At 46.7% G+C, this 13,359-nt stretch overlaps 2 protein-coding genes across 9 annotated transcripts in view; both read right to left on the reverse strand.

Annotated features, from left to right (window-relative positions):
- Nucleotides 1-211: 211 nt before the first annotated feature.
- On the reverse strand, nt 212-10,870 carry NOP2 (NOP2 nucleolar protein). Its single transcript, XM_054574722.1, has 16 exons — nt 10,758-10,870; nt 10,382-10,491; nt 8,628-8,673; nt 8,361-8,449; nt 7,943-8,184; nt 6,109-6,164; nt 5,844-6,001; nt 5,546-5,745; nt 5,304-5,393; nt 3,771-3,858; nt 3,554-3,694; nt 2,828-2,967; nt 2,609-2,698; nt 2,322-2,444; nt 1,976-2,204; nt 212-941 (listed from the first exon to the last, which is right to left on the reverse strand). The coding sequence occupies exons 2-16, from the start codon at nt 10,485-10,487 to the stop codon at nt 319-321; spliced, it is 2,421 nt and encodes an 806-aa protein (XP_054430697.1). The 5' UTR covers nt 10,488-10,491; nt 10,758-10,870; the 3' UTR covers nt 212-318.
- Nucleotides 10,871-11,784: 914 nt separating this feature from the next.
- CHD4 (chromodomain helicase DNA binding protein 4) overlaps nt 11,785-13,359 on the reverse strand; it is a 28,482-nt gene continuing 26,907 nt past the window's right edge. For all 8 annotated transcript variants that reach the window (XM_054574729.1, XM_054574728.1, XM_054574730.1 and 5 more), the window contains 2 exons: nt 12,569-12,732; nt 11,785-12,396 (listed from right to left, as the gene is read on the reverse strand). In XM_054574729.1, coding sequence (XP_054430704.1) covers nt 12,379-12,396; nt 12,569-12,732 — 182 coding nt within the window. In that variant the 3' untranslated portion in view covers nt 11,785-12,378. The remainder of the gene's footprint in view (nt 12,397-12,568; nt 12,733-13,359) is intronic.

Genomic DNA, 13,359 nt, shown 5'->3' on the forward strand with positions numbered 1-13,359 from the left:
CGCCTACCTCCTACTCCTCACTCTTCTTCCCTGGATCCCTGGGGAGTCCCAGGGATCCCACGAACCTAAAACTGACCTGATGTCTCAGCATACCACTGTTCCCGCTCTTGATGATCCCTGTCCCACCCTCCCACATTTACCCTTAAAACAGCAAAGCCAGTACCCAGTCCCCTCAAAAGAACATAGTCACCAGAGATTGCAAAATGTGTATTAAATTTCACAGGTATAGTGGGAAAGCCATCCTCACAGAGGTAAGAGTTCCAACCCAGTGACAACAGCAAGGAGCCACCCCAGTCTAGTTTTAACCATCCACCTGGACTAAGATTTTCTCCTCTTTGCTGGTGGGGGCTGGCTGGAAGCAAGGGAGGACATGGTCAGAGTCTTAGGTCCCTTGGGGGTGCCATTCTGTTTTTGGAAGCCAGCTTTCTTGGAAGTCTTCTGTGGCAACTGCTGCTTTACCTTCTCAGCCCCCTGAGTCTTCCCAAAGGGCTGAACACAGTTCTCAGGCTTCTGAGTGGCAGGTACCTCTGCATCTATGCCCTTGGGAGGAGCATTCTGCTTCCTGAAGGCAACTTTCTTGGAAGACTGCAGTTTAGGTGACTGTTGCTTTTGTTTCCCAGTCACCTTTGGTCTCCTGACCACTTCTTTTACTTTGGCCTTTTCAGCTGGCTGACTAGTATCCTGGAGCTTGGAGGAAGTTAGGGCCTTTGTGATAGAAGGTACAGCGGACAATTCAGAGTCTGCCCCTTTGGGGATGCCATTCTTCTTCTGGAGAGAGGCCTTCTTGAGATGCTGCTGTTTCTGCAAGTGCCGCTCTGCCTTCACAGCCACTTTGGCCTTCTTGGCAGGCTGACTGCTGCTCTCAGGCTTGGGGGTCACCTGACCTTTCAGGTCAGGCAAGTCTGGGTTTGTAGGAGTGGATGCTGCAGAATTTCCTGGGGCTAAAATTAAACATTTTCTTATTTTTTATTTTTTGAGAAAAAGTGCCTCATCACTGATTTTGATCATTAGTAGGAGAAACAAGTAGAGGCATTAAAATAAGGAAACTGCCTGGATACTGTCTCTTGGTCAGTGTTCCACACAACTAGAACAGTGCCTAAGAGCAGATTATCTGGATTCACATTAGTCACTCAAGTCCTATTTGAACCTTGCAGTAAAGAGAAGGGTTCGCTACCCATTCTTGGACCAAAAAGGTTTCAGAGGAAGCTGTGCCCCCTTGAGGACACCGGGTAGCAAGACACTCTGAGGAGGTAAATCCTGAATAAACCTGAAGCACTGGGCTTTTGTTTCTCTCTCCCCCCATTAAATCAATGAATAAATCTTTATAAACAAAATAAAAATAAACTCTAACTATTCAGGTTTCTGTTAACATTCAGATATGACTTTTGTAAGGAGCATTACTTATGAAGGAAAAAAGTCAACTCAAAAAATCACATAGTTTACATCCAGACACACTCACTTCTCCCTCTCCCACCTAAATCCAGGTCACATCCCAGCATGCAGACCTCTCCGCCTGTTTCAGAAAACCACACCCTTTCCCTTGAGATTCAGGACAGACTCCTCGAGATGGCTGAGAAAACCATCTGTAATTAGTGTGATGGGCTTAGAGAACTGCTGATTGTTCTGAGGAGTCTTATGCCAACCATGCTGACAATGCTGGAACAGCAAAGATGCATTAAAAGTAGGGCACCCCTGGGCCAAGAAGAGAAACCACAACCCACCCTGGGAACACATTTAGTGCCAAACAAGGACAAACATTTGGTAGAATAAAGGGAAAGGCCTCCAACCACAGGAACACTCTATCATACTCAAATGGGGTCCCAGGCTCAGGAACAAGTCTAACTGGGATGTAAGGAGTCTCTTCTCTTATCCAAGCAGGCAAAGGCGGCGATAAGGAAGGCAGAAATTCTTTCGTTCCCTGTTGAAATGCAGAAAGAGCAAAGGCAGTGATAATGGGTAGAGAGCAGATACTTACCTGTTTGAGACTGGGGAATAGAATTAGAGAATTTCTTGAACTTGGCAATAAAGAAACCATCCATATTGTGTGTGTGAGGGTAGAAGCGGCGAGTAGAACGCAGAGTGGGATGGAAGCGCCTTTCTCGAAAGCGGGTAAAACCCTCCTGGCCGAAGTCTAGACCTGTGGGCACCAGCCGCACATTCCTCTTTTTCAGGGCATAGTCTACCACCCACTCATTCTCTTCCACCTGGATATGTGGGGGAGACAAAAATGGAAGGAGAAAAGAGCTGAAGCTGAAGGGAGCTCTACGGGGCAGGCAGGCTTCCAGCGCTGCCCTCCTGCTCTGCCATAGAAGAGGCCTCACCATGATGGAGCAGGTGCAGTAGACGATGTAGCCTCCCGTCTTTGAAGTGGCACTGACAGAGTCTATAGCACTCAGGAGCAACTCCTTCTGAAGGTGAGCACAGCGCAGGACGTCCTTCTCATCCTGTTCCAGGAAGGGGAGCCAAGGGTGTCAGAATTTCAAAAGGCAGCCTCAGAAAGACGAATGAGCTACTGGCTGCACAAAGTGTACCCCCCACCTCCCATCCGGCTCTACAATGCCCAGCCAAGATCTTTACCCTACTGCCACCCCCAAACCCAGCTCCTCACCTTGTTAGTCTTCACAGCTGGGTCCTTGGAGATGACGCCAGTACCACTGCAGGGAGCGTCCAGCAGGACTCGGTCAAAACCCCCTACCACCTGGGGAAAAAGGATAGATTAATCACCTTTTTTAGGCACCTCTATTGCATCAAGCCTAAACATGTTGATGTCGGGTAGAGAGGTGAACTGGAAGAGACCTCATGGGAGATGCACAGAGGGGAGTCTTACCTTGGGGAACTGACGCCCATCATAGTGGCTGATAATGGTGTTGGTGACTCCCAACCGATGCAGGTTACCCACGACACTCTTGAGGCGTTCAGCATTGGCATCATTGGCAAGGATCACACCTGTGTTCTTCATCAGCTGGGCTGAGGTGGGGAGGGTACAGTGCTCAGCAGCCAGCTCCTCTGCCCCCACACTTGCTAGCCACCCTCCAGCCCAGGAATCCACAGGCAAAGTCTCAGCACCTCAAGGAAAACTTCACTCACAATAAGCTCTGCTCCCCACTGCTTACTATATAGGTCTGCCCAGTCTGCACTGACCCCTGGTAATAAGCAGAAGGGTTTTTCCATTGTTACTGAACATCTTTCTGGTCCTACAGACTAAGTTACTTTTTTTAAGTGATAACAGCTTAACCAAAAATGGTTAATGATCAATTACTATAGCAAGGACCTTGATATGTGTATCTCAACCCTCACAACCCAAACATAATATAATGGCCAACCCAAGCACAATCACCGTGCCATTTTACAGGTGACAAAAGAAAACCAGGGGCTTGACCAAGGTCCTAAGTGGTACCCACAGGGCTGGACTCCAGGCCAACGGCAGAGCCTGTGCTCCTCACCATTCTGCTAGCTCTCTGTGCATTGTCTCCTGACCACTAGCCAGTCACCAGCCCCATCTGCTTACAAAAGCAGAGACCCAGAACCCTACCCCGACCTGCCCGTCTTATACCTATGTAGCTGGTCTTTCCTCCAGGGGCACAACACATGTCCAGGATCCGCTCATGTTCCTGGGGCGCCAAGGCCATGACAGGTAACATGCTGGAGGCTCCTTGCAGCATATAGTGCCCAGCCAGGTACTCAGGAGTAGCACCTGTGGAGGAGGACCCGTCCGTGACAAGCTGGGACAAGCACAGGGGCACAAGGGCTACTGGGTAGGGAACACTCACCAATGGGCACTGAGGAATCATACACCACTAATCCAGTCTTTGACCACTTGCCCAGGGGATCCAGGTTAACCCCACGATTGATTAGCGCCTTAAGATAAAAATAATGTAGATTTTTAAAACCTTGTAGCTTACCTTACCCAGAAAACAAATGGAAATATGAAAACCCAGTCCTATCAGGAAGTCTACGCCACAACTCCTAGAGCTTTCAGAACACAATCAGCACAGACTCACTGATCGCAATTTCTCTTTTCCCACCCCAGCCCCTGGTGTCCTCTTCTTTAGCCTTAGGCTCTAACTCAAGGTCTGAACTCCATCCCAATAAAGCAGACTGCCAGCCCCTGTTCTGTTATTGCCTGGAAGTGGATTCTGATTTTCCAAGAGGCTTAGTCCCCTTAACCATACTAAAATTTATTCCTATTGGTTAGAACACATTAAAGATAATTATCAGGCCCTGGCCAGGTGGTTCAGTTGGTTGGACCATTGTCTCATACACCGAAAGTTTGCAGGTTTGAACCCTAGTTGGGGTGCATACAGGAGGCAACCAGTCAACATTTCTCCCCCACTTCCACTCTCTCTAAAATCAATCAAAACGTATCCTTGGGTGAGGATTAAAAATAGTAATAATAAAGATAATTACCAGGTTATCTTTGTACCAAGAGATACAAAACACACAGGTGAAATGAACTTTAGAAACAGGGGTCTTTAACCTAGGGCCCCTGAACCCTTGGAAACAGTGAGCTTAAAATATTGCTTGTGCATATGTGCTTTTTAAATTTTTTTTATTGATTGATTTTGGGGAGAGAGGGGAGCAAGGAGGAGGGAGGGGGCAGATGGCAGAGAGAGGGAAGAGAGAAAGACATATCAATTTGTTGTTCCACTTATGTATTCACTGGTTGATTTTTTTTAATTTTTAGCGAGAGGGGAAGAGAGGGAAAAAGAAAGGGAGAAACAGATGTGAGAGAGAAACATCAATCAGTTGCCTCTGGTATGCACTGCAACCAGGGACGAAACCCGCAACTCAGGCATGTGCCCTGGCCAGGAACTGAACCAGCAACCTTTTGCTCTGTAGAACAATGCCCGAACAACTGAATCATACCTGTTACAGCTTCACTGGTTGATTCTTTTATGTGCCCTGACTGGGGATCAAACCCACAACCTCGCTGCACTGGGAAGATACTCCAACCAACTGAGCTACCCAGCCAGGACCTGCTGTGTCTCCTTCTGGAAGCTGGAATCAGTTTCACCAGCTTCTCAATGACCTAAAAGGTAGAGAGCTCCCTATTTCTGAGGTAGCACTTCTTCCCTGATTCAGATGTCTCAATGAGCTTCCCACTTCACAGAAGTCCTAGGACCTGGGCCAGTCAGCCCACCCCAGCACGACACTAGGCCTATACACATTTGCCTCCTGGGGTCATGCTTATCCCAACAAAGTACTAAGACCCCATCCAGACAGGGTGGTCTAGGGGAAGTCTCTGTGGCTGACAGAAGCCAGTACCTCCCAGAGATAAGCAAACCTCAGAACCCGCCCCTCACCTGAGCAAGGTCTCGGCGCCGGGTTTTCAAGGTATTGGTCCTGAGGGTGATGGGCCGAGGCACCTCATTAGCTTCTAAGAACTCCACCAGCTGGGAAAGCAAAATGGCAGGGAGCAAGTCAGGCTAGCCAAGGAACTCAGCCGGAAGAGAACAAGAGAGCTGATGGCCTTCCCTATTCGGAAGAGTAAGAGAGAAGTTGGTAAGAAGAAAGCAGAAGAGACATTAAATTAGCAATTCAGTACCTCAGACAGAGGGAAGAGGTCCATGAGTTTGCCAAGCAGAAAGTCTCCATAGGAGTAATAAGTGGCCAGATCCCTCTGAAGCCGCTGTACATATTCAGCTCGAGACCGACCTTCCTCCCGCTGAGTCTTAAAATCACGCAGCACTCCCACTATATCTTGGATACGCTTGTGAATGCGTTGCAAGTCTGGAGTCTGGGCATGTGAACTTGTTAAGGATCTGTTTCATAATGTCCCAGGGCCTGGAAATCTCTTTTGGCAAGCACCTTCCCCCATCCCTTACCCTGCACTGGAAGGATATCCTGTTCCATCTCTCCAGCAGGGGGCAGCACAAAACGCTCCTCTTCATCCACATTGATTTGCAAGTCCCCATCTATCTCATCCTTTTGGGGGGCGGACTCAGGGGACATTTTCTCCTCTTCCTCCTCTTCATCAGTCTCCTCCTCACTCCACTGGCCCCTAGAAACAGATCCAGAAACAGAGTGACTCACAGAACAAGACACCTTCCTCCTCCTTCACCACTTCAGCTGCTAACTATTCTCCATTCTGAAGTTTCCAAAACTCACCCGGCAACAGCTTCCTGGGCCTTCTGTTTCCTAGCAGCCCTTTCAATGGGCAGCAACTGAAAAAAGATACAGGGAGCTGGTGATGCAAAGCTTGCCCTCCCACCAACCCACTAGCACAACCCACTAGCACTAACTCTGTATTTTATTTGTTCCCAAACACAAATATAACACCTGCTCTCAGAAGGTAACACAGACCCTGAAAAAGTGAATATACAACCAGCACAATATTGACCACTGTTGAAACTACGTAATGAATTTAAGGGTTTATTATACTGTTCTATTTATTTTTATATTCCTCTTTCCATTAAAAAGTTTAAAATAACTCTGACTGGTGTGGCTTAGCTGGGTGGTTGGGCCTCCTCTGGCAAAGCAAAGATCACCAGTTCATATTCCCAGTCAGGGTACATGCCTGGCTCCCAGGTTCAGTCCCAGGTCGGGGTGCTAATGAGAAGCAACCGATCAATGTTTCTTTTTCTCCCTCCCTTCCCCTCTCTAAAATAAATAAGTAAAACCTAAAAATAAATAAAGACATTTAAAGCATAAATACACACCCATATGTATACATAAAGCATAAAAATTGCCCTTGGACATCTCTTCTGCCATATTTTCTTCCAGATTTACTCTATTTTTCACAGTTAAAATCATGATGCATTTCTAAATTTGTTTCTTGCCTTTTCTCATTCACAGATTACAAGCATATTCAGACATAATGGCCAAATATTAACATATGAGTAACTCATAATTTACTTATGCCTATTGGGTATTTCGGAATTTTCCAGAATTTTGTCATTAAGAGCCCACACAGTGGCTGCAAATCTCCTAACAGGAGCTCTACAGAGAGAAGGGGGGTTGTGGGAGAGGGGTGCAAAGCGGAACTTTTTATTCTATACAACTCTATATTACTTAAATTTTTTTTAATTATAAAATAAAATGTAGAAAGTTACAAGAGATAATAGATTTGAACCAGCTGGGCTGCAAAGGCTCAGTAAACAAGTTAGAGAGGCAAAAGAAGGACCCTTGGAGCTTAGGAGAAAGGCAAAGGTAACGCGACTGGCGGGGAAGAGGGGGAAGGGAAAGGCCTGTGGGCATGCTCCCAGGAGTGTGCCTTAGAATATTCCAGTAACACACCCATATACTAATTGTGGAATACATAAATAACTTCTTACTCCTCAGTAAACAAATCTCTCTACATTTTGGGTCATCTTCCTAAATGCAATTACTAGGTAAAGAAAAAGCTTCTTACTCCTCAGTAAACAAATCTCTCTACATTTTGGGTCATCTTCCTAAATGCAATTACTAGCTAAAGAAAAAGTTTCTAAGGTTCTCAGATACCAAAGGCTTTATAAAAAACGATCCTGGCTGGTGTGGCTCAGTGGATTGAGTGCCCGCCTGCAAACCAAAAGGTCGCTGGTTCATTTCCCAGTCAGGGCTCATGCCTGGGTTGCAGGCCAGGTCCCCAGTAAGGGGCACACAAGAGGCAACCACACAGTGCTGTTTCCCTCTCCTTCTCGCTCCTTTCCTCCTCTAAAAATAAAAACAATCTTTATTTTTAAAGAATCTTACAAAAAAGTGTGCGTTTCTATTCCCATCAGGGGGCAAACAAGCATCTACCTTACCACATCCTTATCAGCACTGAGTATTTTCCTATTTTAAAATGCTCTATTCTACAGCTCCTTTTAAACTTGCACGTGCCCTGAAAGGACGTAAGGCAATATGAAAACAGTAACGGAACACTAAAATCCCTTTTCTCTACTCAGGGTTATCTTGTCTCGAGGGTCTGGAAAGCCTCTAAAGGCAATGATCCTTTCCCGAATACCCAGAAAGATAAACTCACCTCTTCACCTTCATCCTCTGAGTCGGAGCCTGCTCCATAGTCATCAATCATATCCGCATCGCTGTCCTCAGAGCCCCAGAAGTCCCCCTGGTTTACCACACCATCTTCTTCAGAGCCTTCCTCCTCCTCCTCCTCCTCTTCACTGCTGTGGGCTGGTGCTGGACGCTTCTTGCCTTGAGCACTGTTAAATAAGGACTGGGCTCCCTTCTTACCAGGTGCCTGGACAGCTGCTGCAGAGATTCCTAAGGATTTGAAGAATCCAGGACTGATGGCAGCCACACACTGATGGAGCCTGTACTTTCCACCCCCAAGAATGTCCTTTGGTTGTTCTTCTCACGCCGGACATAGTCAACAAATCCTTCCCTACCCAGAACCCACAGGACTCTTCATGTAGCATCCAGCTCCTGGTTTCACTGACCTTTTGGTAGCTTTCCAGGCAATGGTTTGGCCCCAGAACACCTATGCATCTTATGGGCTTCAGCGGAGCTCAACTTCCTCTTGGCTGCCCTGAAAAGACATAAGGAGTGAGGAAATGGAACATACCTCCAGGTTCTGCCACTACCCATCACAAGGAAATGTGACAGGCCCCAAACAGCCCTTTCCATCAGCACAATCACATAGCATCGTATGGCTGAAGGTGAATAGCACTAACTTAATCTACATAAATCTGGATGCTCACACTCACCTCTTTCGAGCACGACTAGACAGCCTTTTGGAATTTTCATCATCCGCTGTAAAAAAGAGAAGAGACGCAGAACCAGGAGGTTACAGGGGAAATGAAAAAAAGCAAGGGGGAAGAAATAAAAGTGGAAATAAAAGGGGAAAGAGACTTTGCCAAGTGGCTGAGTTGGTTAAAGTGTTGTCCCACATACCGAAAGACTGTGGGTTCAATCCCTGGTCAGGGCACATACTTAGGATGCAGGTTTGATCCTGGGTCTGGCGGGGGTGGTTAAAAGAGGAAACTGATTGATGTTTCTTGTCTCTCTCCCCCCACTCCTCCCATCCTATCTCTCTAAAATCAATAAAAATGTATCCTCAGGTGAGGATTAAAAAAGACAAAATGGGGCCCTGACCTGTGTGGCTCAGTTGGTTGGGCACTGTTCCACAAAGCAAAAGTTCAATTCCTGGTTCAGGGCACATGCATGGGTTACAGGTTCAGTCCCTGGTTGGGGAGGATACAAGAGGCAACTGATTGATGTTTCTCTCCCTCTCTTTCTCCCTTCCTTCCCTTCTCTCTAAAATAAGTACATAAAACCTTAAAAAAAAAAATAAAGGAGTTAGTACACTAATGAAAAGGAGTCAATTCTAATTCACTGCACAGGGCTTTACCAGGAGCTGAATAAGAAATGCAAAGGAGATGATTGCCACCTGGTTGTTCAGCCACCAAATTCAAACTGGGTCTCCCTACAGAATTCTAATTTCTTTTTTTTTTTTTCTTTCCTTTTTTAATTGATGTTAGAGAGAAGAAGGGAGGGAGAAAGGAAGAGAGAAACATCGATTTGTTGTTCCACTATTTATGCAATCACTGGCTGATTCTTGCATGCGTCCTGACCAGGGACTGAACCTGCAACCCCAGAAAATCGGGACAAAGCTCTAACCAACTGAGCTACCTGGTCAGGGCAAGACTTCTAATTTCAATAAACAGCCTCGTTACCATTCCAATAACACAAATTCATAAATTACCTTTCCGTCTGCCCTTTCCTTTACTCTTAATTGAATTGGTTACCAACCAGTAGAGACTTTAATCTCTACAACTGCTATTTTTCTTACATTCTCCATGAAATAAAAGATTTAAATCTCAGCCCTGTCATTTAGTAACTGTCTGCAACCTCCCAGTGCTTATTTCCTTAACAGTGCTTTTCTCAGAGAGCATTAAGAGAATAAAGTGATGCAATGTGTCCAAAGGGTTGAGTATAATGTCTAGCTCAATAAACTGCATCTTTCATCCTATGTGCAATGCAAACTACCTGTCCACTCTTCTCTCCACCCCAGTCTTCCATGCAGAAGAGACTACCTACCTACCGTATGGGAACCAGATTTGTACATTCCCAGCTCCATCTCCACAATGCAGTTCACAATGACTGGAATGTCTTGTTCCCAACTTCCACGTGCTAAAATATCACCCATTTTTCAAAACCCAGCTTCTTAAAAATTTAATCTAAGTTCTCTAGCTGCGTGGGATTCCCCCGTTCCTTTAAACTCCCTCAATGTTAAAGCACACCTCTCCTTGCATGGGTACTTGTGTCCCTGTCCCAACTTCCCTAAGTTCTAAACGCTGATGGCGGTGTTTCATTCATACTTACTACTAATTACTCATATAGAGAAAATTCCACTTCAACAGGAAATAAACGGAGACTAAAAAAAGCTAAAGCGGTTATGAATACAAATGGAAAAAATGGCGTAAAAGCTGCAGAATCAGAAAGTATGCCTGACCCTTACCTGCAGGCAAGAATCTGGCAAGTTCGGTCTCGGCACCCTTCTGTTTCCGGGCTTTCCGTCCCGGCCCGCGCTTCTCCTTCTTTGTAGGATCCAACTTGCGCCCCATGGTACTGGGGAAAAGGAAAACGGAATACGGTGAGTCGCGCGTGTTGGAAAGGGAAAGGCAGACCGCACTCTTAGAGTGGAAAAGGGTATCGCCTAGACCAGAACTTCGACTCAGCACCCCCAACATCCTCTCCAGGCCTGAGCAAACTCCATTCCACGAAGAGACTCGGACCCCACGCCATTTGTACAGGGCCCGCCTCCTCATGCCCTAGCCCAAGTTAAATGCTCCCTTCCCAGCCTTGCTCCAGAATCCCCCAATGCCTCGACTCACCTGAAAACAGGCCCAGGCCCGACACGCTCCCTCAGTACCACGGGTACCAGTCCACGTGCAGTCCCGAGACTAGCGTTCGGATACCACGCTCCTAGAAAACGTTTTACGCAGACGCAGAGTGCGCTCGCCTTGTAGCCCCGCCTCTTCCGGTCTGCCGCGGGACGCGGAACGCGCGGACGCCTTGGGAACGTGCGCGCGGCCCTCCGCGGTGCGGCCGGGAAAAATTCTGGTGCGGACCGCTCTACTCGTACTCGGAGAGGGCTAGGGCAGTGGGGGTGGAACCGTTTTCAGCTCCCCCGCCCTTTCCTCCTGGCTTTGGCGTTTTGCCTCACTGCAGATTTCAGAAGGGAAAGCTGGTACTTGAAAACTACTCTCTCATTCCCCCTCACCTCAAAGCAAGGCGTAGTGACAGGGCCTTCTCCTGGCACCCTCCACCCTCCCGACCACGTAATCCCGGGCCCCTTACCAACTCCCAGCCCTTTGATTAGGAAACCCTCTTTCTTGACCCTGAAGACCCCTGCTCAGCCTGTCAGGTAAGGTTTCTCTCTGCCTAGGTTCACACCTTGAGGGTCGGGAGGACGTTTTGCATTCTGACTTAACCCGTGAACAAGGAAAAACGATTTCAGCCTTCAGGTAAATACTAAGGTAATGCTTAGTATCTGTTAAAAAATGTTCCAATCCCTTTACTGGATTTATCTTCCGGACTCTATAAGGAAGGTATCTTTATTTTATATGAAAAATCTACAGCCCAGAAAAGTTCACTTCCGCAGCCATTAAATGGTAGTAGAGTATGAAGCCATGTAATGTTTGAACCTCTCATTTTCCACAGGAAAAAAAAATGAGCTGTCTTCCTTAGTCTGGAGCACATAGGGCACATGCACACAGACATAATACAGCTCTTTTGTCGACTATCAGAACATCAGGAAACCTTTAGTCTTCAATTACACATTTCCTAGAACTCCAATCATACACATTCATCCACCTGCACCTACACCCACACTGAACCAGAGCACTAAAATACAAGGAAACTTTTATTTTCAATTTTCATCAAGAAATTTTGCTGTGGATTTATTTTTATGCTTTTGGTTTTTTGTTTTTTTTTTTTTTCTTTCCACTTTATTTCATTCTAGCCGTGGCTGGAGCCGCTGGGTTCCTGGTATTAAAAAGATGCCAACAGAGGTAGCTGTGTCTCACCCAGGGGCCCAGCCCACTCTGAATACCCCAAAAAAGGAGAAAAGAAAACACAAAATAAATCAACAAAACAAAACCAAAAGAACAAAGAAATTCAGATCATTTTCTTCAAGCCTGGCAGGAACCCACAACAGTTTTTGTGTAACAGATGTTACAGTGGGGAAAGCCAGGGCCCAGAAGAAGGCCAGCCAGCCCGCCAGCTCCCTGCAGGTGGCGCCGGCGCTACTGCTGCATGTCTCTCCAGCAGGAAGGGCACCACTGCCCCTCACTACCCCCCTCCCCCAGTACACTGAGGGCTGTTCCTTTACAACATGGAAGATGGGCAGAAGGAAAGAAAGGGTCTCTCAGGCCCCCAGGGGAGAAGCTGGGCAAGGGAAAGTGAGGAAGGTCACTGCTCTGCGGTGGAGGTGGTTATCATCCATCTGGATCTTCACTGCTGCTGGGCTACCTGTGGCAAGAGAGAGCCATAGGAGTCAAAATTTCAGACCACAGGTAGTCATCAGATCCCAAGAGAACTCCCTGTTAAGTGAGCCCCACCTGCCCAGTTAGAGAAACAGAGAAGAATTACAAGTTCCAGAATGGCTCTGCTGGAAGAGGGGGCCAGAAGAAAATGATCCTACCTGCTGTGGAGTAGGTTCAGGTGCTCGGTTTGCCAGGCGGCTGAGAATGTTACGCTCTGACATCTGTAGCCTCACAGCAACTGGGGGAATTCGGGCAATAGTAGCTGGGAGTCGAGTCACATCAGCTTTCATGTCACTCAGAAGTTCTTCTAGCTGTTTCAGAACTGCAGAGGGGAAAAAAGGGTGGTGAGCTGTGGTGATCAAGACCAAGCTCCTCCTTACCACAGTGGACCTGGGCCCTGCCCATGACTTCTCAATGACCAAGCTGGCTGATGTACTGGAGTGTTGGGAGTATGGCCCTTTATCAGAGTCAACTGACTTGGCCTCTACCATGCTCAAACTCCTGTTCCTCATATTCCAGTTGCAACTGCCCATGATTCTATGCCTTATTTTTATTTTTCAATTACAGGTGACATTTACTGTATTAGTTTCAGGTGTACAGCATGGTGGTTAGACAATCACACTCAACAAAGTTTATCCCCTTAATAAGTCTAGTACCCATATAACACCATACAGTTATTAAAATATAACTGACTCTATTCCCTATGCTGTCATTTATACCCCCATGACTGTTTTTCATCTATGCTTTTTAAAGTCGACTACCCTCAATGTCCTTTTCGATTTTCTATTGTCTCTGTTGTCTTTATTTCCTCTACTTCCTTGAGAGGAGCCTATTCCTCTTGTTTCCTTTCTCATTATCTTTCCTCTCTACCTTTTGGAGTTGTCACCCTCTCCTTTATAACAGCCTTCTTTTCCTCACTTCACCCTCCACCTCCCTCACAATGTTTTAA

Source organism: Pteronotus mesoamericanus, unplaced genomic scaffold, assembly GCF_021234165.1.
Source record: "Pteronotus mesoamericanus isolate MK-2021 breed Mesoamerican mustached bat unplaced genomic scaffold, CSHL_Meso_final contig_263, whole genome shotgun sequence".
NCBI lineage: Eukaryota > Metazoa > Chordata > Mammalia > Chiroptera > Mormoopidae > Pteronotus > Pteronotus mesoamericanus.